Source organism: Alosa alosa, chromosome 15, assembly GCF_017589495.1.
Source record: "Alosa alosa isolate M-15738 ecotype Scorff River chromosome 15, AALO_Geno_1.1, whole genome shotgun sequence".
NCBI lineage: Eukaryota > Metazoa > Chordata > Actinopteri > Clupeiformes > Clupeidae > Alosa > Alosa alosa.
In genome coordinates this window covers 22,602,014-22,628,244 of record NC_063203.1, presented here as the reverse complement: position 1 = coordinate 22,628,244, position 26,231 = coordinate 22,602,014, and the positions used below count along the sequence as shown (strand labels likewise).

General features: G+C 44.4%; 2 protein-coding genes across 4 annotated transcripts in view; both read right to left on the bottom strand.

Moving 5' to 3' along the window:
- Nucleotides 1-12,839, bottom strand: part of mmp28 (matrix metallopeptidase 28) — a 23,716-nt gene extending 10,877 nt beyond the window's left edge. Inside the window, exons 1-4 of the mRNA XM_048265447.1 lie at nt 12,534-12,839; nt 9,673-9,749; nt 7,777-7,970; nt 1,137-1,361 (exon numbers count right to left, since the gene is read on the bottom strand). Coding sequence (XP_048121404.1) covers nt 1,137-1,361; nt 7,777-7,970; nt 9,673-9,749; nt 12,534-12,650 — 613 coding nt within the window. The 5' untranslated portion in view covers nt 12,651-12,839. The remainder of the gene's footprint in view (nt 1-1,136; nt 1,362-7,776; nt 7,971-9,672; nt 9,750-12,533) is intronic.
- Nucleotides 12,840-13,390: 551 nt separating this feature from the next.
- On the bottom strand, nt 13,391-23,435 carry taf15 (TAF15 RNA polymerase II, TATA box binding protein (TBP)-associated factor). Of its 3 annotated transcripts, none has more exons than XM_048265035.1 (16): nt 23,315-23,435; nt 22,720-22,753; nt 22,380-22,422; nt 22,225-22,279; nt 22,012-22,120; nt 20,690-20,883; nt 19,615-19,759; nt 18,044-18,078; nt 17,411-17,443; nt 17,154-17,263; nt 16,447-16,576; nt 15,459-15,572; nt 15,069-15,147; nt 14,288-14,370; nt 13,927-14,080; nt 13,391-13,632 (listed from the first exon to the last, which is right to left on the bottom strand). In XM_048265035.1, exons 1-16 carry the CDS (start codon nt 23,322-23,324, stop codon nt 13,593-13,595), a joined length of 1,368 nt encoding a protein of 455 aa, XP_048120992.1. In that variant the 5' UTR covers nt 23,325-23,435; the 3' UTR covers nt 13,391-13,592. The 3 variants fall into 3 exon arrangements, with proteins under 3 accessions (XP_048120992.1, XP_048120994.1, XP_048120993.1); XM_048265037.1 differs by having other exon boundaries at nt 20,735-20,883; XM_048265036.1 differs by having other exon boundaries at nt 22,243-22,279.
- Nucleotides 23,436-26,231: the final 2,796 nt, after the last annotated feature.

The window sequence follows — 26,231 nt, the reverse complement described above, 5'->3', positions numbered from 1 at the left end:
GAGAGAGAGAGAGAGAGAGAGAGAGAGAGAGAGAGAGAGAGAGAGAGAGAGAATATGCAGGCACAGCCTTAAACTGGGTCTGATTGGGTTTGATTACAGTCTCATGTCCTTTGTGTGACCTTGTGTGTGTGTGTGTGTGTAGTTGCCCAAATGCTTACAAGTTTGACAGCTGTGCTGGAGCCCCTCCAAGACTAAGGCAAAAGCTCATAGGCTCACGCAGGGTCAGGTCTGCTTGCATTTTAACAGCGCACAGTATCGCAGCCTTAAAAAACCAACTGCGTCTACAGAAATGAGATCAGACACACTGGACTGGACTGGACTGAGGTGAGGAGGGAGGACAGCCTGAAGTCAGTGCAGCACATGGAAGCTCAAACCCAAACACTGAGCAGCTCTTTTCCCTGTGCGATAAACGGACCTTGTGATAGGCTAACATTTTTATCCAGGGACTGACAGTGGGAGAGAGAAGAGAATTATATCTAAGTTAACTACCTAATTACATTAACTGATTGATTATAATTATAAGACCATGGTAAACCTTGCCCTATTTTTAAACACGCCTGATATGAAATAAATACTACTCTCACCCAGTTTCTCTCTTTCTCTGAGTTGGAAGCCAAAATCAAAACAGTTTACTTTTGATAAACTAACTGAAGTGTCAAACGCGACAGGCACATGTTCGAGCTGTTGAAGGTGTTTGACCGGTCGGCCAGTGCATGGAATGAAGGATGCGTGTTTCTGTTTACTCAAGCGGAGTGAGTGAGGAGGAAATCAAAATCCCAGACAGATGGAGGAATTTGATGAATCCCAGCCAAACTGATATTTTTGGCCTCAGGCGGACGACGTGCCTGGGAAAACGAAGACATCTGGTCGCCATGCAGGGAACAGACCACAGGTGTGTTCTAGAAGTACATGGCATAGCAACAGCTACAACCTGGTGAATTCTTATCAACCGAAACTCAACTCAAACTTTGACTCAAACTCTAATTTTGTGGGCGGGGTAAATTCAGGCTGGATTCCAGGCTACAACAGCTATGCAAACAGATGACTCCCTGCAAGATATGGTGAGAATGTTTCATGGAAGTTAGCTCAATGTTAGTTGGTAGAGTTACTTAGTTAGTAAAATTATCTTCTCTGACCTGGCCCGTCGAAGGCGTTCCCGGAGCCGTCGTTGTGCTCGCCCTCGTAGAATGCCAGCCGTATGTCGGTGGGTGCGTCCAGGACCACCTCCTGGAACACCAGGCCTGACACATTACTCCACAGCTGGAAGGCCGTCCGAACCGCCGAGCGCACAGACTTCTGGGATAGGTGCCGCGGCCAGTTCTTGATGCGGTAGGTCAGGTGACGCTTGTACCACTTGTCACCTGAGGAGACACAACAACATCACAGAAATGTTAAAAAAGACCAATGGTTCCCCTGGGCTTCATTACCATATCATTGCTAAAGTTCTAACAAATCATTTTTTAACAGTTTTCTCCTTTCCCTACTGTGTATACCTGTTGGGTTTACCTGGACTAAAGTGCCAAATTAATAGATGGTAATGTAAAGGCTTGTTAACGTTTGACCAGGGCAGCACCACAATAATGTGAAATGTGAAAACGATAAATCAAGTACATGGGCATGGGCCAAGTTTCGCGACCCCCTTCTCTCTAACCAGCGGGATTTGGTTTTTAAATGTTGCGAGATGGGCATTGGAAGCAGGGATAGGAAATGTCTTCTCTTATAAGTAGGCTATGTCAACACCAAAGGCATTATGTCAATGGCAGCCTTTGACTAAAAACCTTTAGAAAAAGGTCCCTAATCCAGACTGCAAATCAGTTTAAGAACCACTGCTCTAAACCAATCATATTTCAGGTCAACAAAACACACAGACAGGGAGATGTATGTCTCTCCCAGAGCTCAGAGGGGTGTAGTACTGGCCTCCAACGCAAGGTCACTGGCTTCCACAGGTGACTTTGGCAGCAACCACTGCTCCAAGCCTCTATTGTTTGCCAAAGTGACGTGTTCTTTTGATCAGTGGTTACTTCTGAAAGTACCAAGATAAGCCAGTAACTTCACTTGGTGGTACAGCCCCCTTGTCCACAGGCCAGCAGTTTATTTCAAAATCCTCAGAGGTAATATCTCCCGACTCCGAGTTGCTCTCCGAGCCCAAATCCACCTGATCCTGCAGCCCCCTGGGTGACCCCTGGGTGACCTGCCTGTCTGTATCCTCTCACTCTTCTACCAACCACAACTGTGAGCCCGCTAAATAAACGACTTCAGCTCATGAAGCGAGACAAAACACCAAGGTGTGTGTGGACCCAGCGACCTGAGCACTCTTCATGCTCAACCAACAAACAGGCACATGCTGGAATCCCTGAGAGGATTTTGGGATATACAGAGACCTCCAAGCACAGCTGGATAAACCAGCAGCACGAATGTACAAATGTGCGAATGTGTGTGTGTGTGTGTGTGTGTGTGTGTGCACAGGGTCTTGTAAACAGTTTGCTCAACGAGCTTGTGGTTCTTGTGACTTGTACATAATTACATGGCTCCCCCCGTCCAAACATCTAAATCACACAGCTCTGCAGGGTACACGTACACACACACACACACACACACACACACACACACACACACGCACGCGTACACACACCGCTACACACCACTACACACCGCTACACTGCACTTTCCTGTTTCAGCTTCCACCTATGTTTGTATACATGGAATTACACAATGTCAAATTACACAGATAAGGCCAGTAACAACACACTCCCCGGGACACTATGCAAAGCCATAACAGGAAGGCTAAGCACATGTCCAAACACTGTTGCCGTAGCCACTGGCGTGAGGAGAGGGACACACACTGCTTGGCTTTCAGCATCGCAGCACTTGCCTGGTTTCTAGACTCACTACTTCGTTTCACTTCAAGAAGAGAGTCTGGCCTCTCACTATTGGGAAATGTTTCCAACTCTAGCATCGTAACGGGCATAGACTTTGTGTTAACTTTGAAGTCACTGGTCCAGCCTAACCAATCACATTGTTCCGGGATTTCTAATGTTACCTCCTACTTTGCCTAATCTTTTACAAACTGATAATAAACCGCATCGACAGTCAGGAATCAATGTATTTATTGTACCTATCTTTTCTGTACATAGATTTACACATTCTTATTTTGAAACCGGCATCATCACTACTCCAGGCACCTTGGAAACGTTAGTGTGTTGTCAGATGCCAGTAGCCTGAAATTAAAATGTAGGGTCTGGGCACTCACCGTTCGCAGTGCTCAGTCCGAGGGGCGGATAATCAGTTGTCTTTCAAATTCCTCTGCACGCTAATAGACAGCGGCAGCGCTATGAGTCCCATGCTTTCCCACCAGCGGAGCTAGTTGGCTAGTTCAAACGCTTGCCAACTTAATAAAAGCTTAACTCGTGTCACACTGTTCGCCAGCAGCAACATCCATCTTATTTGTTTTCAAGTAGCAGGGAATTCAAGCCAAACCGCTTGCAACTCTGCCATCAATCATTATGTTAAGCCCACCTAACCACTTATATACACAATTTCATTGGCCTGATTAAGTTTTGATTTCTGGAGCTCACAAGCCAACGGAGAGTTGCTAGACTAGCCCTGGCAGCAAATGTAATTTGATTTAGATTTCTAGGCTAAGATGCCAGACTAATATCTCAGTAAAATGAAAAGGCGGGCGGGGCCATGCCAGGCTATCACAGGAGGTAATAAGAAGGTCAAGAGATGAGTGTTGAACTCCTTCAAGAGTGCCAGTGTTGTTATATTGCATACAGAAACACATTGCCTTTGACCACACGTTCATGAATGAGCATCGAATGTGTGAATGAGCTGAATGGAAACCCAACTACTGAGGCAAGGTTGAGATCAATTGTGTGACAAGGATGACAATGGACAGGACTGAGGTCATCAAGGGGATGCCGTTATACTGAGACAGAACTGAGACATGATTGAGACAATCTGAGAGTGTCTCTGATAGACATCTGGCAGTGAGGACAGGCTGGAGAGAGCTCTTGGGCCACTTAAGATCCCACAGACAGATAGAGAGAGGGTGAGATGGAGAAGGAGACACAGAGAAAGGGTATGGATGGAGAGATAGAGGGAGAGAGAGGTGAAGAGAGTGGAGAAGACTGAAGAAAAGGAGAGAGATATAGACAGAGAGATATAGACAGATAGAGAAAGAGAGGGAGAGAGAGCGAATGCATGGAGGAGAGATAGAGAGAGATTTAGGGTTCTGGGAGTGAGGGAGAGAGGAAAGAGGTCTGGAAGTGAGGGAGCGAGGTCTAGGAGAGAGAGAGAGAGACAGGGAGAGAAGGAAAGAGGTCTGGGAGTGAGGGAAAGAGAGAGAGGGAGAGAGGTCCGGGAGTGAGGGAGAGAGGGAGAAAGAGAGAGAGGTCTGGAAGTGAGGGAGTGAGGTCTAGGAGAGAGAGAGAAAGAGAGGGAGAGAGGGAAAGAGGTCTGGTAGTGAGGGAGAGAGGGAGAAAGAGAGAGAGGTCTGGGAGTGAGGGAGCAAGGTCTGGGAGAGAGGGAGAGAGGTCCGGGAATGAGGGAGAGAGAGAGGGAGAGAGAGAGGGAGAGAGGGGAGGGAGAGGGAGAGAGAGAGGGAGAGAGAGAGGAGAGAGGGAGAGAGAGAGGGAGAGAGGTCCAGGAACGAGGGAGAGAGAGAGGGAGAGAGGTCTGGGAGTGAGGGCAGTGGCGGGGCAGAGTGGCCCCTCAGGGAAGGGTGATGACGGGGCCCCTCAGGGAAGGGTGATGACGGGGCCCAGAGCCCAGAGCCAGCTGCTGTGTCAGAGCAGGCCACAGGAATCCACCCTACACGCCTCAAACATCTGGCCCAGATGCTCTCTCTCTGTGTGTGTGTGTGTGTGTGTGTGTGTGTGTGACAGAGATAGAGAAGTGTGTTTGTAAGGTAATACAGCTCAATCTGTCACACTGAGAAAACACTAGTGAGAATACAAAGAAACTGCAAGAGGATTTCCATTATTCAAGAACGTCACGTAGACAAGTAAATTTGCTGTTAAATGTAGATCAATTTCAGCTAGAATTCCTGTAATAGGAACAGGGAATGGGATCATCTTCACATTAATTTTCATGGCACAGTGTCAACTATTCCAGCCTGTCACCTATGCCATGCACTATGCAGTTATGTGGTTTGTGTCACACTACGCCATGACAATGCCTTGTCTGTAGTTTGCTAGTTTTTGACCAAAGTCTCCATCTGTTGCTTTAAGAGGCCTATGAATAACATATTATCTAGTGCTCCAAGCAAAATATTAGATAAGCACTAGGATTCACTATTTGATTACTGTAAATCATAACATTGCAATATTTCCATACTGGTACAGGAATACCTATAAATGAGAGTTTTTAAGGGTTTGGACTTGATGAAGCATGTAGAGGGGGGAATGTTCCCATCTGGCTGCAGTGGGCCTGAGCAGCATTTAAGGGTTGTCCCGAGGGGAGAACCATAACGGAGCAGGATGTTGGATCCCGAAGACATTCCATGACTTCCCAAATGGGAGTAATTAGTATTGCAGTAGGCAGAGACTGGGAGCCAGAGAGGGGGATACAGATAGTCTGAATGAAAGAGAGGAAGAGGAAGAGAGGAGTGAACAAATGAGAGAGAGATGGAGACAGGGAGAGAGAGAGAGAGAGCTGTTGCAGTGACTAGGAAGTGACCATTAGGCAGTAGTGTTTAGTAAGAGGAAGTTAGGGCTTTAACAGTTTTCGGAGAAAACAGTACAGTTTTCAGAGAAAATGTGTTAGAAAACTTAGTTTTTAAACTTAATTTTGGAAAAAATGCAATTCTTAAATACCTTCTTCATTTCTGAGCACTGGTGCACCAAGATTCAAGATTCAAGATTCAATCTTGAATCTTGGTGCACCAGTGCTCAGAAATGAAGAAGGTATTTAGAATTTAAAAACTAAGTTATTTTTTACTATTGCCACACCCAAACTGTAGGAGTATTTTAAAGAGAGAAGGAGGGAGACTGAGAGAGGTGAGAGTGAGAGCATGGGAGGGAGAGAGAGGTGAAAGTCTTGGCTTATCTTGGACAAGGTGATGGAATGCAGACTTTAAATGGAAGCAACGGTCGAATTCCCACAACATGTGTGAAATGTTTGAGCGACAAGGTGTGTTGTGCTTGAGGCTCTTTAAAATTTCCTCAATACGCACTGGGGCCTTGTTCAAACACAACAAGCCTGAGCAACAAAACAAGCATAACTTATTAAACACTGCAAGGATATGATATATGGGGGTAAGGTCACACACTATTAAACAACTAACACAAACAGTTGAAAATATACTTTAAGCAAAAACAACGACCCAGACGTGTTTGGGTCATTTAAAAACGGTCCGATAGTGAGGTCACTCTGAAGTTACACAGCACAGATAATTACAGTTGCATTTCTCAATAACAGAGGAGCCAAGAGCTTGGCTGTGAGGCGGATTTCATCACTCCAGGGCTCCAGAAACGGGCTACAGACGTGTTTGTCTTCTTCACACGGTCAAACAGATAGGAGGCGTCAGGTACCAACTTGACTTTGGCTGAAGCTGCTTTCACACAGCAGCATTCCAGCAGTGTTAACAAATCCCTCAAGTGACACGAGGGAATGTGGAGTTGTTTCTGCCGATTCAACACTGTTACAACACAGACGGAGTGGCACGGTGGGGCCTCTCAGCAGTCACACAACAGCTGAGGCCGGGGGGGATTCTGGGCCATGTCTGGCCCATAACCGGCCCTCCTCCGTCACATCTGTGCCGCCTCAGGGCAGCAGTCAGACGCCCGCGGGCTAATCTCTCTGTCTATACACACACTTCTCTCCTCTCTTCCTGTGTAGCATCATGGGAGGAAGTGGAGGAAGAGGGAATGGTGAAGTGGCTTGGACACAACCACAGGTAGTGGGGCGCCTGAAACAACACAGACTAACAGAGCCTGGGATCGTTTCCATCTTTATTGCTAATCACAACAGCCAGCACCGAGAGGGAAAACTAATATATCATCAATACAACAGGTATTTCCTTACTCCGTGTCTAATGGGTTTTACAGAGCTAAACTCCTGAGAGCAGAAGTCAATCAGGAGTATGTGGTGTTTTACGTAAGGGTCGGTCAGCTAGACTACAGACTTTATTACTGCTTACTTAAGGCCTTTACTGTCCATGCTGTGGACGGGATCTGTAATTAAGTTGTTGTTTTTGGCATGTGTGAGCGCTCCTGGGGTGGTGCAGGGGTGTGTAACAAACCCCAGATCAGGTGAGGTCAGGCGGAGGGGCAGGACAGGTAGGAATTATCTAACGCATGCCTCCACCTGTAGGGGAGGAGTTCCACACGGAGCCGACCTCGGGCCTGTCCAACGAGGCCAGTAATTATACATTCGGCACTGCCGCTGGTAATTATGTTATATGACGTCAGACACGCCCAGACTGCACGTCCCTGACTACCGGGAAACAAATGGCTGGAAAGAAACCGAATGTCTCTAGTTCCCAGTATTGCACACAAAAAAACACTTTTTCAAACAACTCATTCCATTTCCATTTGTTTCCATATGGGGTCTATGAGGCGGATTGATGACTTGCTGACTGTTCAATGAGAGCGCAACTGGTAGTAAATCACCAACGCATGCCTCTGTTCACACTGTTTTGTCTTTGGAAATGATGAGTTTCATCAGTAGAAGTACTGACTGGCTGTCAACACATCGTATGACCATGTTAACAGCCACACAGTTTCACTCTGAGGTAGTCGGCATCCACTACAGGTGACAGAAACGGCCACTCACCTGTCTGTATGTATCTCTTCCTGCGCAGGTGCCCCCCACCGCCGCTGCCTCCTGTGAAGATGGCGTTGACCCTCTTCGCCCAGGCTCGATGACTACCACCGTCTTTCACCCCGCAACGCGGCGCTGCCATCTTCCCCAGGGTGGCGCTGTCCAGGCTGCCGGTGACTGGCAAGTGGGAAAGCCACTGGAACTCCCTGTCAAGAGACATGACGATTATTTATACTCTTACTGAAGCCCCATCTCTCTGTGCACAGCCTCTAGTTTTAGTCAGTCAGTACTGCGTGTTTGCTCTCTGAAATGGCTGCCATTTGTGTTGTCTGCATACTACTGATGATGAATTCAGGTAGTGAGCACAGAGTGAAATAGACTCCCTTACACATACCACAGTCCCTAAAACAAAAAGACACACTAGATCAACTAAATCAACTAGAAATCAAGTAACGTGAGAGATGTGAAATGAACTGAGACTGTCAGAGAATAGATCAGAGAAAGATAGAGATCATATACATATTTCCATATTATTACCACCCTGTTAACCAATCATCTTGACCTAACACTTTTCATTATGCCATGATTGCCGCATTAGACAGGGAGAGCCAGAGGGAATAGGAGAAACAAAATGAGATTGAGAGGAAGCTGAAAAAGAGGTGTGTGGTGTCGGCCATATTTGCCACACAGGCAGCAGGGCCACCCCTCCTGAAATGTGTGGAGACTCCTTGGCCAGCTGACTCAGCCTAATGGGCCTGGCCCAGGCCCAGCCAGCCATCCAGCCAGCGCACATCTAGATAAATGTAAATTCCAGCGTAAATAATGGTCATTAGATTACAGCTCCACAAGCCAATCTTAATAGGTCCGCTAGTTGCGCCTGATTGGCTGCCTGTCTCAGAGCAGTCCCGGAGCTCAGTCACCCGCTTGGTATGGAGGTCTGTAAAAACACCCCCACAAATATAGTGCATTACATGAGCTGAAGTCATACAGGACTTGACTGAAGCAAGCAGTCATTAAACTCCTTCTCTCACATAAATGACCAAGCACTTTTAATGAAGCCAAGGAGGGTGTGGAAAATCAGGCTCATGCATAACTGTTACACACTAAAGTTATTTCTTCTTGCTGTAGCAGGGTTTGGATGGAGCAATGGTTGTTTGTTTGTTTGTGTTTTAGCTGTATACTGGAATACACACACAGAGTGAAAACACAGAGAGAGAGAGAGAGAGAGAGAGAGAGAGAGGTGCATTCGGCTCTGTGACATTGCAATGTCCCTGTCCTCAATAAATGGATAAAGACTCCTTCAGGCAAGAACATCCTAAGAGAGACAAACTGCCGGGAGGATTTATGGGTAGTAAATTTCAGAGAAGGATGACAGTTTGAAATGGGTAATGAACAGAAAAGAACAGAAAAATACCCGGCTGCTAATCAGAAGATGTTCAGACTCACTCAACCACCAAGTAACAGCCACACATCTTCCTGTCAGTCTATTAGATAATGTACTCACTGAAGTTAGAGCCGTGGTGCGGTATGTTTTTGTGTAGTAATGTGTGATAGTACAGTATAGTGTAGTATAGTGCAGTATAGTATGGTATATTATAGTATTCTATAGTATTGTATAATTTAGTTCCGTTAAGTTACTTTATTTGTCCTAAAAGAAAGGACTGTCTGCATTTATCCGATCCGGGAGTAGTGTACACACACACACACACATACACACGCAAACTAGGAGCAGTGACCTAACCAGGAGCCCACACACACTCTAGTACACACATACACATCCGGAGTAGTCAGCAGCCCTTGATCTAGCGCCCAGGGAATCATATAAATTAGTATAGTATAGTATGGTATTGTAGAGTATGGTATGGTATGATATGGTCAAGTGCAGTGCAGTGTTGTGGAGCTGATTACCCAACGGCTGACTTGAGCTCTGCAGCATTGTGCCTGTGATCGCTCTGGTGCAGGTATCCATACCTCTCGAGGAAGCCCTGGGAGACAGACACACACACCACAGTCAGTCACAGCTGTGTCACTGTATACACCGCCTGACGTGGTGTACTTTAGGGGAAGATAGATGCTTTCCCTTGAATGTACATGTCACCCCATCTCCACACAGACAGACAGACACACACACACACACACACACACACACACACACACACACACACACACACACACACACGCACAAGAACAAGCACACAGACACACACACACACACACAGACACACACACACACACACACACACACACACACACACACACACACACACACTCACACACGCACAAGAACAAGCACACAGACACACACACACAGATGTTGACCTCTGCGTGAAGTTGTAGAGAGAGTCTAAGAGGGGATCTGGGAGGTTTGAAAAGGATTCAGTAGACCTTTTGAAATGAGAATTTATTTTAATAAATCAAATTAATTTAGAGATGTTTCATATTCATTTGTGTTGTGCATTTGATTCGTATCATACAGTAACAGCATTGAGGCGAAAGAAAATATTGAACTTGGTTTTGCGTCGGAAAAAAGGATACAGAACATGAAATCCTATAGGCTAGTATGAAATGAAGCTCAAAAACTGATTGCATGTCACCAGAGCATTTTAAGGCTGCTCTGGTATGTTCTACACTCCTCAGACATTTCCCCTCATCACGTTATACCTGTAATTAAGCATCTACTCTTTCCCCTCGCTCAGGTAGAAACACATACATACACCTTTACTCCTCGTTCCGTAGGGTGATGAGAGTTTCCTAGAACATTCCAGACCACCCATAAACGCCAGCCAGGGAAGACCCCAGAGGAGGGCGTAATAATTCCCAGAAGGCATTGCACTGACAGAATCCGGGACGATTACAGATATGCCGTGATACCCGGAGGAAATTAGAACCCGTTCATGCCACAGCTGGATCATGTTAGACCCAAATATGGCTCATGTTGCAGGCGTTGTAGAACTGACTAAGTCAGCTCATTTCATGGGCTTTATGCTGCCATCCCCTCAATAAAGATCAGATGTATAACATAAATAATGCAGATTCTCTGGATTCTCTATAATGCCAAAGCTATCTGTTGATCTTTATGTTTAGTTTAACAAAATGGTGAAATGGCGATGGAAAGCATTTCAACAGATTCTGCATGTAGCCCATCCAGTGTGGAATATGTTTGACTTATAATGCTTAGCATAACTTGGCAGCAGGTGAGTTTTTTTTTTAGCGTAGTACCGAAAAAGACCAAAAAGCAACAAAAAAGACACCTCAGTCAACTTTCCAAGTTGAGATAGACTAGAAAGCCTTAAGACAAAAAACAACATGACAACATGCCATGAATGAATATTGAAACAAACAAAAAAACACACCACTAAAAAAAACATAGAGAGAAGAAATAGGCCTAGCCCATGTTTTTTGTCCGTCTCAGGCAACAGACAGGTGAGAGCCTTTAAGCCAACAATGAAAATGGATGAACTTTATGGAAAAAATGTTTAATCATTTGGCCTATCATTTATGGATAATGTAAACAGAAGATCTCATCATTTATAAAAAACATTCTTGGTGCCACCCACAAAAGGCATGTTTCAGTGCCCATTGTGTTCATGGTTAACAATACAATGAAAGGCACCACACATTCTTGTGGGTAACTGCCTTCAGTCATTTTGTTTTCTATTTTAAGGGCTGTTGGGTGTAATTCAATTTTCACCACATCTGAATATGTCTTGTCCCTATTTCCCAACCATGCCAGTTTAAGTTCTCATCCAGCTGACTTTCCCAACCACATGAGAGTCGAACAGACACTCCCATGGCTGGCTGACGAGGGCCAAAAAAACAGGAGGACAATACTAGTTTTAGAACAGCACAAAGCCCCGTGTCTAAATTTCTAACCGGGCTTTTCAGTTATTTTCTGACAAAGACTTACACCAAAAAGCGAGACGATTTATCATTGATGTCTTAGGGAGACGAGCAGGATGAGGCCCCAGAGGGATGATAACAGCGGGTGTGGGGGAGCACAGCGCAAAGGGAGAATCAGAGGCTACCCAGACTGGAGCATTTAGCAAAGTCGTCTTTCCATTCAGCTCACTGCACAGCAATAGGCTGTAATGAAATGGTGCCTTGAGCCAGGTTGGCCTAAATTGTAGCCTATTTAGTATTTGAGAATTAAACATGTGCAGTGCCACTTTCGACTTCTGTGAAGACTTCACTCAGTTATTGCAAAGTAGCCTATGAGGAAAAGGTGAAGAGGATGCAATGGTCTAGTCTAGCCCATTTTCCCCTAGTAAAAGTGGGCTTAGTTAGGGAAACAGTTTCTTAAAAGTGCTAAATAAACCACTGATTGCGAAATTAAAAATAGCCTGGGCCCACTTCAATATTCCAGTAGTTTATCTGATCTAATCTTGCCTGACGAGCCAGACCCACATCTAATCCACACAGGCAAAACAAAGTACCGCAATGCCAGGACGCATAAAAATACGCTCAAAGGCTTGTTTAAAACCACATGTAGCCTAGCTTAGGCTACTCTACCTGTTATTAAAACCAATTGGAGGTTGTGGTGGGCGTATGCTCCTTCGGGCATATGGCGAGTTAATGAGCAGGTTAAATCTCCTTTCGACAGACCGCGCGTAATTTTAATGAACAGCCGCTCAGTCTATCAACATGTCCTACACATTCAAATTAGGCTAAACATAACTGCTTAAGCTCATAGCCAAACTGACGGAAACAATAGTCTGGCAAAGATATCTAACAGAGGAGTTTAGGCTCCTTTATGACAAAGCGTCACCTACCTGGACATCAGCTTGACTTGCTTCCCACTTCGATACCGGTGAGCAATGGCATGCAACGCACAGAAGCGCCAGTAACAGGCGTAACTCAACAGTGCACGGCGAGAAAACGGCGATCATAGTAGGCTACTGTATTTGAGTCACCATCAAAATACTAGAAAGGGTATTCAGCACGCGAAAACTGACATTCTCCCACACCCACTGCGAGGCTCTACTGTGGAGAATTCGTTTCACTACCCAGCTTACTCTGCAGTGCGCTCCCATGCCGGGTCCGAGTATGCGCTTGCAGCAGTCCGCTGGATTTTAGGAGCGGGAGGGCAGTAGCGCCTCCCAGACACACGGGCGTGCCTCCTATCGTCAACTCAAGTTCAAGGTAACATCTGCGAAGCAGTGAGACTAAACTGGCAAACGTGCTCCTTTTAGCGCAGATATAGCAGAGGCATTACTTATTTTAATTTTTTTTTTTTAGTCTTCTGTATGACATTTCTCTCTTAGGCATATCTTTATAACAAAATATACACTGAATTGGCCGAGTCTGGCAATACAGGTGATGCCTGCAGCATAGGAGCAGTAAACGCAACAGGTTAAGATCAGAATGGTGTTTAATATCATTTGAAAAACAAAAAGAAAAACAGAACAGTAAAGTAAAACAGATCAGTTTAATCTTACAAAACAATGATATGAAGTCTGGTACAAGTCTAGGTCAAGCTCAAAAATGTCAAAACTTACTAGAATCAGGGGAAAAAGGGGAGGGGAGGAAGAAACAAACCAAAAAAAAAAAAAAAAAAAAAGTAACAAAAATAACCTCTGGCCATGCCCCTCCCTCCCTCCCTCTTTTCCCTGCCCACCCACCCCCCCAACCAATCCCCTCACAGTAGACAATCATCAACACTTCTGCCTCAAAAAGATCGCTTAGAAACAGTTCATCAATAGGACGCGCTGGCAATGAAAGGTATGCAAATCGCAGATGTGGACGTGACCCCTCCCCTCCGACCCATGACCCCTTCCTCGTCACCTCGGCGACAACCCCGGACCACTGGAGCGGGGCTCTGGGGAGATTCTTTAGTATGGCCGGTCTCTCCTGTCTTCCCTGTGATCGCCTCTGAAGAGAAGGGGGGGTCATGAATCACCTCTGCACATAGGGCAACATATTTGACTAAAGAGTTAATTTCACATGTACATGGTTTTAAGAACACATTTAACTAGCTCAATCAGTGCATGAAAACAACGTAACACCAATGCTAACAGAGGTGCTTAGTTGAGCAATCATTACATAAGTAGTCATGCCAATGCTTAAATGGTATCCCAACAGAGATAAGCAGAGGGTCGACATTGCGATCACCACTAGTTGCTCAGGTAAATTCTGGAAAAGTCCAGAAAATCCCAGGTAACCCACCTTCCTCCCATCTTGTAGCCGCCGCCGCCGCCGTATCCTCCGCCACCTCCTCCATAGCCACCGCGATCTCCACCCCGGAAACCGCCGCCACGGCCCCTGAAGCCACCTCCACGGTCGCCGCCGTAACCTCCCCTACCACCGCCGCCACCGCGGTCTGGGGCCGCACGGGAAACAGAGGGACACGTGATTAAACTACGCTAGTTTACTGTGAAAAGCAGTTTGTCTCAACTACATGGTTCTTTTTTTGTTGTTGTTGTTCATGATTACTGCAGAGGGAGGGAATCCATGAGTGAGGGCATAAGGAGGGCATTGACGGGGCACCTGTGTGCCCAGGGGCTAGAGGCCAGTGCTCCCGACATACCTCCGCCGTAGCTGTCTCCAGGCTTGGGCGCGCCACACTTGTTACACTCTTGACGGCGAGCAAAGTTCATGTTGCCACAGGAGCTGAGGAAGGAGAAAAATCAAGGATGAACACACACATACACACACACACTCTACCAGCCACCGTCACATAAATGGACCCCATAGCAAACTACTTGGTGAAATTACCAGTCACTTTTTTATATTTCCACAGCGTCTGGTTGGTGCAAATTTCAATCACCGCCATACACACTTAAGACCACACCTCTGCTTCCATTTTGCAGTCTACAGATTTTTTAAAAAAAGACTTGACCAAATCCATCTATTTGACCTAAAGCTGCAACCAAATTATTTTCAAAGTCAACTAATCTGTTACTTTCATGATTAATCAATGTGTTGTTTTATTTGATAAAATCAGTTAATTTTGCATCTTTCTGAAAAATTGTCACAAACGAATTAACCAATTACCAAAAATAGCACCAATAAAGGAGTTTAGTGGACAATTTAGTCAATTAATTTCATTTGAATTGTTCCAGCCTTATTTTCACCAAATCCAAATGAGGACTAATAAAACAGGATGCATGTTCTTCTGAAGTCAAGGCGAACATCCAAGCAGCACCCATCCATATAATTGAACAGCTGTGATTAAATAAAATGACCTCAGGGGTAAAAGAAAGGTACAGGTGAGGCATCTGCCCAACTCCCTCCTCCAGTGCACATATCACCACTCACTTAACTCCCTGTGGTAGAATCTACATAGGAATAAGAACAGCGCCCTCTACCTGTTGGGACAGGGCCAGTCTCCACCCTTCACGTCAAAGCTGGGTCCGCCACCACCAAATCCACCGCGACCCCTGAACCCTGGAAGGAGGGACAGAAAGAACCAGGATCAGGTGTTGCATCAAACCAGCCATGACCAGGCAGTGATTTTTGTATCAAAAACATTTTCTTCTACAGCTTACAAAATAGATGGCGCTTCCGAAATCACTGAGTTATCAGGTTAAATAACAATGATATCTATTGTTCAAAATAATTGTGATAATGGTTTTTGCTTTAATTAAAAGGGTTAGTCAGGTTGGAACAGGCTCCAGCAGCACATGGTTAGAATTCGAAACTGGTTTAAAGAACAAGCACAACATGAATGAAATTGAGAAAAAGGAAACGTTTTGAACCTCCACGTCCTCTGCCGCCACCACCACCACCACCACCTCCTCGGCTGCCGGCTGCAAATTCAGCCCTACGGGTGGCAAACGACACCTTGATGGGTTTTCCTTGGAACTCCTTTCCTGTTGAAGTCAAAAGAAGTGGTGCACACAATAAACATGACAAATTCAAAAGATATGAACAGCAGTTTGTAGCAGCAGACCGTTTGAGTGAGGACGGGAGGCATATGAAGTGGGGGGGGGTACAAATGAGTAGTTATAGGAACTTACACGATACAGCCTGTGACCGAGCAAGATCCCAGTTGTGAGTTCAAGCAACATGACGCGGGTGGAAATGTGGTTGATAAACATGTTTCAAAGAGGGTTAGTCTGTGGCTAATGGCTGGTGCTATAGCAGGACTCAACATGGCTCTGCTTCCGATCTGAGCAGGCATCTGTTTTTTGCGTATGTCAGTTTAGTCAATTAATATCAAAATCATGAGACCTTTTAAAAAAAAAAACACTATTCCCATTCCACATCAAACAAGTGGATTTTATGTTAGCAGTACCTACAGGCTTACTGTACCCGAACTTAACCAAACTGACTTTAAAACCGAGGTACACATCGAACCGTGATTTTGTGTACCGTTACACCACTACCACCTAGAATCTCCGTTCAATTTCATCTCACCATCAACTATTTCCACTTTCAATACTAGCCTGGCATCTGACAATGCACTAACATTTCCCTCGGCCATCAGGGTGCTTGGCCATTCAGCAACGAGGGGATGTCATTTTGAAAATGGCTGCGGTAAAAGGTAGATTAGTAGCAAAGCTACTACGCCAATGTGGTTTATTATCCATTTTTTAAAGGTTAGGCAAAGTAGGAAGTAACATTAGGATTCTCTGATCAATGTGATTCATTAGGCTGGACCAACGATTTCAAAGTTTACACAAAGCATGTGAACCAAACAATGTGAACCAAAGCAGTGAGTCTGGAAAACAGGCTAGTGCTCACCATCAAACCAGTCAATGGCAGCTTTGGCAGAGGGCGGGTCGTCAAACGAGACGGTGGCTTCCCCTTTCAGCTTCCCCGTCGCCTTGTCTGTGTAGAGGTTAATCATAGGCAGGCCGGTTTTCTTGTTCAACTGTAGCAAAAAAAAAAAAAAAAAAAAAAAAAAAAAACAGAATGAAAATGACTGCAACTTGCAAGTGGTGATTGTAGCAGTAGAATATTTGTGTTTACTTAGGAGAGACTTTTATCTAGTATAATGGGCTACTTAAACGAAAGGCTCTCAATGCGGCCAATTTAACTGTGTCATAACGGCATCTTCTGTTATATTATGCTCCTTACATCTTCACTCAGACACTGAATATCTTGTTTGCCCAATAATAACCATTTTAACTCGCATAAATCCTTCTTTATCGTACCGTGCTGATTTACTAGGTAACACCTAACCGGGTCCGTGTAGACATTAATTACATTAACAATAGTGGCAGGTTCAAACACACCTGGCTCCACCGAAAACAAACGAGCCGTACATGCAAAGAGCCAATAAGACATTAACAATAGCAAATCTTCATAATAACTGGATGTCAAACTGAACGTTAAATGGCCAACACTCAAATACGTGCCATTGAAGATAATGGCATTCGCTAAAAGGAATAACCGTAAATGTGAGCAGAATCAGACAAGCTGGCTACAGCTAGAGGGAAGTGGCTTGCCTTGATGATGCCAATCTGCTTGAAGTAGTCGGCCACTTCCTGAGTGGTTACGTCTTCTCCCAGGCCCTGAACAAAGATGGTGTTGTTGTCAGAGTTGTCCGTCTCTCCACCTAAACAAGGAAAACAAAAACGAGAAAGCTGAGAAACACGGGATCCCTTAAAGCAAGCTTGGCGGACCAAGTGACTCATCTCTAGTCCACCCAATCATGCACAACGTAGCTTAAGCAGAACCAGACTCGCATCTGGCCCATACTCACCAGCATCATCCCTTTGGCCGTAGTCTCTGGGTCCTGAAAGACAACAAAACAGGAGAAGGGAGGGAGACGCCGTTAGATGCTTAACTGCATAACTACTATTTGGGCTACATATTTTTTTTTTTTTTGTATAAACAAGCTTCTTTCTGTCTTTTACAATTGACTGGCAATATACTGACAATATAAAGCTATCCACCAGTGTTTGCATAACCTTTGAGTGATTGGAGAACTCCTTGCAGCACCAAAGCACAGGGTCTTGAGTTTAGCAAACAAAACAAACCACAAGTACTCTTTGGCTAAGGCAAGTTTCTTTCCACCACAGGCGACAGTGGCTCATCCATAGGCTGCCATTTACCACGCTCTCACCCTCCATGCAAGTGTAAGGTTAATCATGTTACAGATATAAGCTTATACCAGATGAGCTTTTACCAGAGGAAAACCTCATACAGACAGTTTAAATACTGATGCTCCTGGGGTATGCACAGACATAAATGGTGGCTCAAGAGATTGATCTTTGTAAAGTAAGCTTTTTTTTTCCCCCTTTTATTATTTCTTCCTCTCCTTTTTCTTTTTTTTTTTCCTCCTCCTCTCATTCCTTCCTCCCCCATTGAGACGGTTCTGATGCTCATCACTTACCACCGAAATTTTTGTAGCCACCACGGTCCCCACCACTGCGGAGGAAAAATTGAAGATATGATGGCTTTCCTTTGTCGCAAACCAGGAGCCCAAAGCTCCCCACTACACAGTCACAGTTCTAGGATGCCCTGCCATGGTTAACTCAGAAGGTAGGGAGGTCTCCCATCCAACACAAGTTGGGCCAATAGACGAAACAGGAGACAATGTGTAGGAAATTTAAAGTAACTGGGGCCAAATTTTGACTTCAAATCTACAGTCAGTTTTGCAAATGAAGAGTGGTTGATCCATAGTCAGATTTGTTCAGGAAATCAGAAAGTTATGATTTGAGTGTCTGGTCCCAAAACTTTGGCAGGGTCGCCTCTGGGCTACCTTGTAAATGTGGGGTTTAAATTTTAACCAGTGTGACACTAAAGTTCTAGAAGCGTACAATGAGAATCTATTTTTCTTCCATTGAGTGCTTATATGAGCTCCAATGGCTGAGGTCCGAGTTAAATTTCATTCACTTTGATACCTGCAGTATAAAATGTAGACCATGTTAACACAAAAGCAAACCAGTCCATGTGAAACAAGAACACAACACTGCAATGTCACCGTTTTAACATTGTCCCCATTTGAATACTTGATTTGGCAAGCTTGTGCTGCATGTCGACAGCAAATACAACCTCAGGGCAGATTTCACAGTCCATGGGGTTTCCGCAAATCTAAATGGGAAGGGGGTGGGGTGGCCATATAGCAGGGCGAAACTTTACAACCAGTGGACTTTCTAAATGGTGCACAGGAACATGAGGCACTGGCAAATCATTACCTCCCGAGACCTAAACAGATCCCATATATATCTACCAATGACGGGACAGGTGGATACAGGACAAGTGGATAAAGTGTTTCTTTTTTTTACCCCATGGCAGTCAATCCTCTTGCTAGATTTACAGTGAACAGATAAAAACAAGGCAGGCTGCAAAGCACGTATGGCAACATACTAATTTCATTACTAAGGTGTTGGGAGACTGGTATCATTTAAAAATGAATACATACATTAGTTATGTGTTGAATAGAGTACTGAATGGCTTTCCGTGACACTTTACATACAGATAGAAGCACTGTAGTGTACTGCCTAGACACAGGAATGTGACCACACAGGGAGGATACCTTTGAGAGAGCAGAGGTGCTCTGTGCAAACAGGTAGTGAGGTGCGGCACCAAATCTCATGACTGGCAGAGCTTCCAGGACGAACAGGTGAGCACCAGTCAACACATTCCCCACATCACCTTGCGCTAACAGACTCAAGAGTGAATCCAAGGGGGTTGCAGGGTATTACCGTAACACTTGTGCTACCAGTTCAGCTGAGAGACTGTGGAGGTGTGGGTAGGGTGGATGAAGTACATGAGTGGAGTGAGGGGAAAAGGGTGGTGTGGAGGTAGGGGTGTGTGTGTGTGTGTGTGTTTTGGGGGTTAGATTTAGGGTTTAGGCAGGGGGGCCTAAATGGTTTAGGTGGAGGATTAAGAATGGAAAACATGGGCATCCCTCTCTAAATGTGATTTATACCTTTTGGGGCTGCACGCTCAGTGACTTACCCCATACCAGAAGGTGGGCCTCCTCTTCCGCCACGGTCGTAGCCACCGCGATCATAGCCACCGCGATCGTAGCCGCCACGGCCCCTGCCACGGTAGCCCTCGGAGCGGTCAGAACCAGCATCGTCTCCATACCGCCGGCTCTCACCTGCGAGGGACAAACATGGGCACAATGACACTCCGACACGACACGCACAGCAGCCTCACAGCCAACGACCTCAGAGGGGTAAACTATGGCGCGGGGTTAGGGGGCCTGTTGAGGCAGAGGTGCATTCAAATGTTACATTGTTGGCTTTAAAGTGTTAACAACAATGACGAGCAACAAGGCAACTGTACGCCTTGGTTCGCTGAATTCTGAACACTCCTTTTGCTCAACATTAGACTCAACATACCATTATTCTCGCGTCATAGTATAACCCACAGGTCTTCAGCCAACACAGAAGAGAATATCTAGCTGCCTTTATCTAGCACACACACAAACGTGCACCCACACCCTCATCTTTGAGCCCCAACTCCAGCAGTACCAAAAAGTCCATCAGCAGAAACATAACTTCTACCACAAATTGCTCAAAGACTGTAACAATTGCACAAGTTAAAGCTGTAGTTGGCAAGTCTGACAGATTGAGGGGACTTAACCAACATTTTGAATGGTTACAACTCATGCCCCTCGCCCACTACCACAGAGCACCCTCTCATCGAGTTTGTGCTCGTCAGTGCGCACCAGACTGTGATTGACAGTCAGATCTCACACAGCCCTGCTCTGATTGGACCAGAAGAACGGGAGCTGTGGATTTTTGCAAAACAAATAACAGGCTCTTGGTGGAGGTAGAAGTGAGTTTTTCTTTTCTAAAACCGGCTGATTTATGTTGTTCTGTCAGAGCATAGTGTCGGTTTCAGTGAATATTATCAAAAAAAAAAATCTTGCCAACTGCAGCTCTAAGATTAGACAACAGACTTAGTTTTGACTACAGTCTACAGCAGAGATGATAGTTTGGCAGCCGTGGAGAGAGGAAAAGGCCTAATGTGTGTGGGAAATTGCTGCTCGTAACTAGTGAACAGGCACGTGAGGACACTTTACCCTCGTTCCTCCTTCCATAGCCCCCTTGAGACTGGCCATAACCACCTGACTGTTGGCCATAGCCTCCTCCACCCCCAGCTACTGGAGCAGCAGATTGACCATAGCTGTTGCCGGACTGTTGTCCGTAGCCACCTGTGGCTGGCTGGCCATAGCCCGCACTGGGCGGCTGGCCGTAAGAGGCCTTGTCACTGTACCTGCAGAGGATCGACAGGGGAAAGAGGGCACCGTGTTAGCAAAGATGGCTTGACCTTGAAAATGTATACATGTCCTACGAGAGGCCATTTGCGTTACAGCGCAGACAGGTTAACACCACATAAGTGGAGGGACACAGTTATCCAGACTTTCTACCACAGCCATGAAAGTACAGTCAATGCAGTGTTTCCCATACATTGACTTATTTGTAGCGGCACACCACAATATCAACATTGACCACCACACAATGATTTTCCAGGTTGAACTAAATTGTGCTTAAATCTGGTTAGCATCATAACCACGCTGTGCTAATTTGTTAAAAACTGTTGTATTCAAGTTAATTCTGCAAACCAACCACCACAAATGGAATTCAATTCTGTGGGAAACACTGCAATGTCAACAAAAGGAAACCAAAACCACCAAGTTGATATGCAAGAAGACTTATAGGAACCTACTCAAACACTAGTATCAAACATGTTAGTGTATCTTCTTTAAAGTTGTTTAATTGTTTTCATTTAAAATAGATTCCATGATTGGTTAAGAGCTTAATTAAACTGTAGTTGTACATTTCACCAGTGGTGGCTACAACCCTTGGAATTAAAAGTGAACCAAGTGTCCAGAACTACATTCTCAATTAAAAATTGATTTGGTGGCTAACAGAGTCAGAGGTAGAATAGGGTTGGGAGTCTTCTAAGTATAAGTATATATACACTCTTTTGATCCCGTAAGGTAAATTTGGTCTCTGCATTTATCCCAATCCGTGAATTAATGACACACACTCAGCACACAGTGAACACAGTGAGGTGAAGCACACACTAATCCCGGCACAGTGAGCTGCCTGCAACAACAGCGGCGCTCGGGGAGCAGTGAGACTCAAGGGCTCTTGTGCCTACTGGTCGGGGTTCGAACCGGCAACCAGTAGGCCATGGCTTTTTCTAGATTAGATTCACCTTTGTCATTGTGCAGAGTACAAGAACAGAGACTGACTATACTATTCTGACGCCCAAATAATAGGCCTGACACCAAATTATGTTTTCCTAGGACCTGCAAAATTCTCATCTGTGTCCCATTTGATACCAAAAAGGTGAGTAACCTAAAGGATGAAGAGTTTGTATCAATGTGACACTTACCCAGCCGTGGCGTCCGTGCTTGGCTGACCATAGGAGTCGTAGCTTTGTGGTGGCTGCTGAGCGTAGCCGCCTGAAGAGTAACTCTGGGGGGCCGGCTGACCATACCCTTCTATGAAGAGGACAAATAAAAAAAACAGTCAACACAACAACACCAGACAGCATGGAAACATCAGAGAGGTTTAATTAACGAGGAAGAGCAGCTAAGCCACTCACCTGACTGACCATACGCACCATAAGAACCAGCTCCATTGCCTTGCCCATAGCCCTGCTGAAATGTAATATGCATGTTAAACTACATTCGACAACGTGGTGTAGAGATCAATAGGAGTAAGGTTAATGTTTACTTATTCGCAGATAACCACACCAACCTGTCCAGTCTGTTGATAGCCTTGACTTCCATAAGAGCCATAACTGCAAGACATCAATTTATTTTAACATTGGACACAAAAATCAGTTGGGAAACATCAGAAATGTTAACGTTGACGAGGAGGTAAATTGATTGGCTAATTGATCTAGGTTACCCTCAAACGAGTATGTTAAGAATCAAGTATGTTAAGAATCGTGGCAAGGCAATACCTTGTAGTGTTAAGTTAACAACTTTATAGCGTCTGTGATTGAATAGACATAAGCACGCAATCGCTTTACGGTGTGTACAGGCTAGCTGACTCGCTAGCGTTAACATCAGATTGATAAAGCTAGCAACGTTACCTTTGTTGAGCTCCAGGCTGCCCGTAGCCCGAATCTAGACGTAAAGTGGAAAATCATAACCACGTTTAGTCGTCAATCAAAAGAAGAATGTAAACAATACAAACATGTGATGGTAAACCTCGGCAATAGGTAAATTCGTGTTTAGACTACACACGTCACATTGTCAGCTATTTAGCTAGCCGCTAATGTTAAGCTGGCTCGCTAGATGGCTAGCAGCTAGCTGCTACATTAGCCTCAGACCACGCTGCCTAACAAAAATGGCGGTTAAAACCGGGTTGTAACCATTTGACCTGCATAGCAAAAAACAACTAATCTTGCATTATGTGTGGGCAATTTTCTCTCTGAGGACATTTCGAATAACTATGACACGAATTTACATGATGTAAAGGCAGAAAATTAGAGCTACTAGCTACTAAACTGCTAGGGGGCACTTGCTAACTGCCTCGCTACTCAGTACGCTAGCATTCGCTTGTCAGCTAAGGGGTAACGTTAGCCCCTGGCTTTTCTCGCTTACCACACGTTCACCTTTACCATTTAAGTACGTACCAACCACAAAATACGTGCCTTTCGCTTTGCACTACCAAACCAATCTTACCTGAGGCCATATTTGCGTCTAAGTAAAACGAATAGCCCTCCTTTAACTACGATTATTTAAAAACCAAACGACATCCACACACACATACACACACTGCGGCATTTATCAACTCTAACCTCAAGTTGGCGTGTACCAAGTCCAGTTTCAAAGTAAGATAGAGTGTTGTGTCGTCTGACTACTATGTGTATCTGCCATTATAGAAAAGACAACTATTACATTTCTGTCATTATTGTCAGATGAAATAAACTAATACTGTGTATGTTTTAACATACATGAAAAAAGAGTCTTCGGTAACAAATCATAATTTTAATTTCTCGTTACACCCTGTCCTACACATAATAGTATATTCCATTGCGCCATTTTCCTGTTTAGGTGTAACGTCACATGATCCCTCCTGGATCGAGCAACAGTTGTAAGCAATTGTAACAGACTGCTGGCCACTGTAACCTATTAGATTAGGCCCTACTGTCTCGTTGGGGCCAAACATTTAATGAATGTGAGGCAAACAATTAATGAATGTGATTAGCTGTCACTGCTTCTCGCTCCTACCAGAAAGAACAAGACTTCCAGGCCCTCAAAACCACTGATGGTCACTTTGTAGCAGAAAATGTAACACAAGCCTCATACTGGCGTCATATTTGTTCCACCTAAACAATTCATGGCGACCCTCGCCTCTCTGTAAAGTCCTGCAGGCCTACCTTTAAAAAAAAACAAACAAAAAAAAAAAACACTGTGAAGGCCTAGCTGATGAATTTCTCTGTGCAATGGGCTAGTTTAGACTAGTGGGATTTCCATGCCTTCACTGTCCAAAACCCACAACAGTGCATCAGGTCCCCATGTCAGTCATTGTACCAAATATATATTATTATATTTTTTTAAATATATAATTAAATGTTATATTTGTACGTTTGTAATCAGATGCACTCTTGTTCCACGTTGTGTCTGTATTTTAATTCTCCATGTTAATAGGCCTACGTTGGGATACTTTTCCTCACTATCATTGTCTTTGCATAAAGCACATCCAAGTATTCATGTGTATGAAATGCGCTAAATAATAAATCTTGCCGGCATAATTTTGTGCAGCCAAATCCCATTTAAGCCCAGTCTTCAATTTGCGATTGGTTTTATGAGTGTTTTCTTTAAGACATGGCCCTATCTGTAACTCTTGTTAAAATAAGACCACAGCAAAAGCTAATAAAGAAAAGCGAAGATATTTTGCGCGAAGTTCACGAAGAGGAAAATGTGAAGGATGAATGTGCGTCTGCGCTCGCGCGTCTGAGGTGAAGTGAGAGCCCATGAACGGTAAGGCAATATGGTTGCTGTTGCATGGTAACTTGTTATTTATGGGTGGTCACCAATATTGCCAGCCAGCTGTCAGATCGTAATCGCATTGGAAGTGTGAGGAGTGTGCGTATCTCTCTCTGGCCTTAGCACTCGACTGATCAACAAACGATATGGCCTACAATGACCACCAAGGGCCACGAGTTATGCCTACTCAATAAGTGAAGATCATAGCCCAGTATCTGACACATTTCGTGTCTTGCCAGTTAGACCACAGTGAGACACACGTTTTAATCACAGTTTTATTAATTTAGAAAGACATGCCTTAGTTATATTAATACATAGGAAAATTGCATATAAAAGTTGATGGTGCTGACAGAAAAATAACAGCAAGTATCAATGTACCTAACTCTTGATACAAGTTAAAAGAAGGCAAGCTATATAATAAGGCACTAATTCACTTTGTCTACAATAAATTTGTGGGGTCTGACTGGAGGAGACATCATTTCCTTGAAAAGAAAAAGAGTACTAACAGGCGGTTCCAAAGTTCATATCGCTCATCACCCACCCCACCCTTTTAAGTCACTCAAATGTGAACATTGGACACACTTGCATTCACCCAAGAACACAGTGAGCCCATGTTAATAGCCACCAATCAGTGAAACTAAGAACAGAGCAAACCACTTCTTTAAGTGCACCGTTTAAAATGTTGGACACAAATGTGCATCAGACTTAGAGAGAGACATACGAAAATCTAAAACGGAATAAAATTAATTCACAGGCTTCTAATTACAGTACATGAAAAACCATGATCAAAGTAAATACATCCTCATCTGGGAGCTCTTCCAAACAATATAATGATATATTGGGGAAATCAGGGAACTTTTTGCATTAAAATCGGAAGCATTTAAGTGACTGATGAGCTTAAAAAAAAAAAAACCTTTACACCCCACACAGTTAATCACTTAAAAAAGTACACTGAATAGTGTGGAATAAAGAGGTGTGCACAGGGTGATGCTTTCATCTGAGCCAGAACACCCCTCTGCAGTCTGCATGTACTTTAGGAACATTGCATCAAACACTTGAAAGTCAAAAAGACTATGACAATCCATAAAAGGCAGCCTCATAGCTTCCCCTATAAGAAGCTCCATGATAGATGCAATGAGTCATCCTATGCCTTTAACTGATCCTGCATTGCAATATGCGGTGGCTGTCGCCAATTACTGTACACAGTTAAAAAAAATAAATGCATTGCACAGCCACTGGAACTATGCATAATGTCAAAGGCTACATTCAAAGGCTCCTTGTCAAGCTCTGCATGGATTGATTATGCAACAGTGATGATATAAAGTTAATTATTTGCACAATAAATGTTTCTACACAAATTTACACATATGATATCTATAATAAATCCTCCTCAGTCTCCTGGTCACTGCGGAAGTGAGATTTGGTCCACATTTAGCACATTGCAACCCCATCATATGTACAATGAGTTTATGAAGTCAGCCCAAAGCATTGCTCACCTTACCATTCTTAAGAGACTGTTTTTGGTGTGCACATGTGGTCTCAAGAAACATGTAAAAACCAACAATGACAAAAACAAAATTCAAAACTAAAAATAACTGTAGAAGATAGA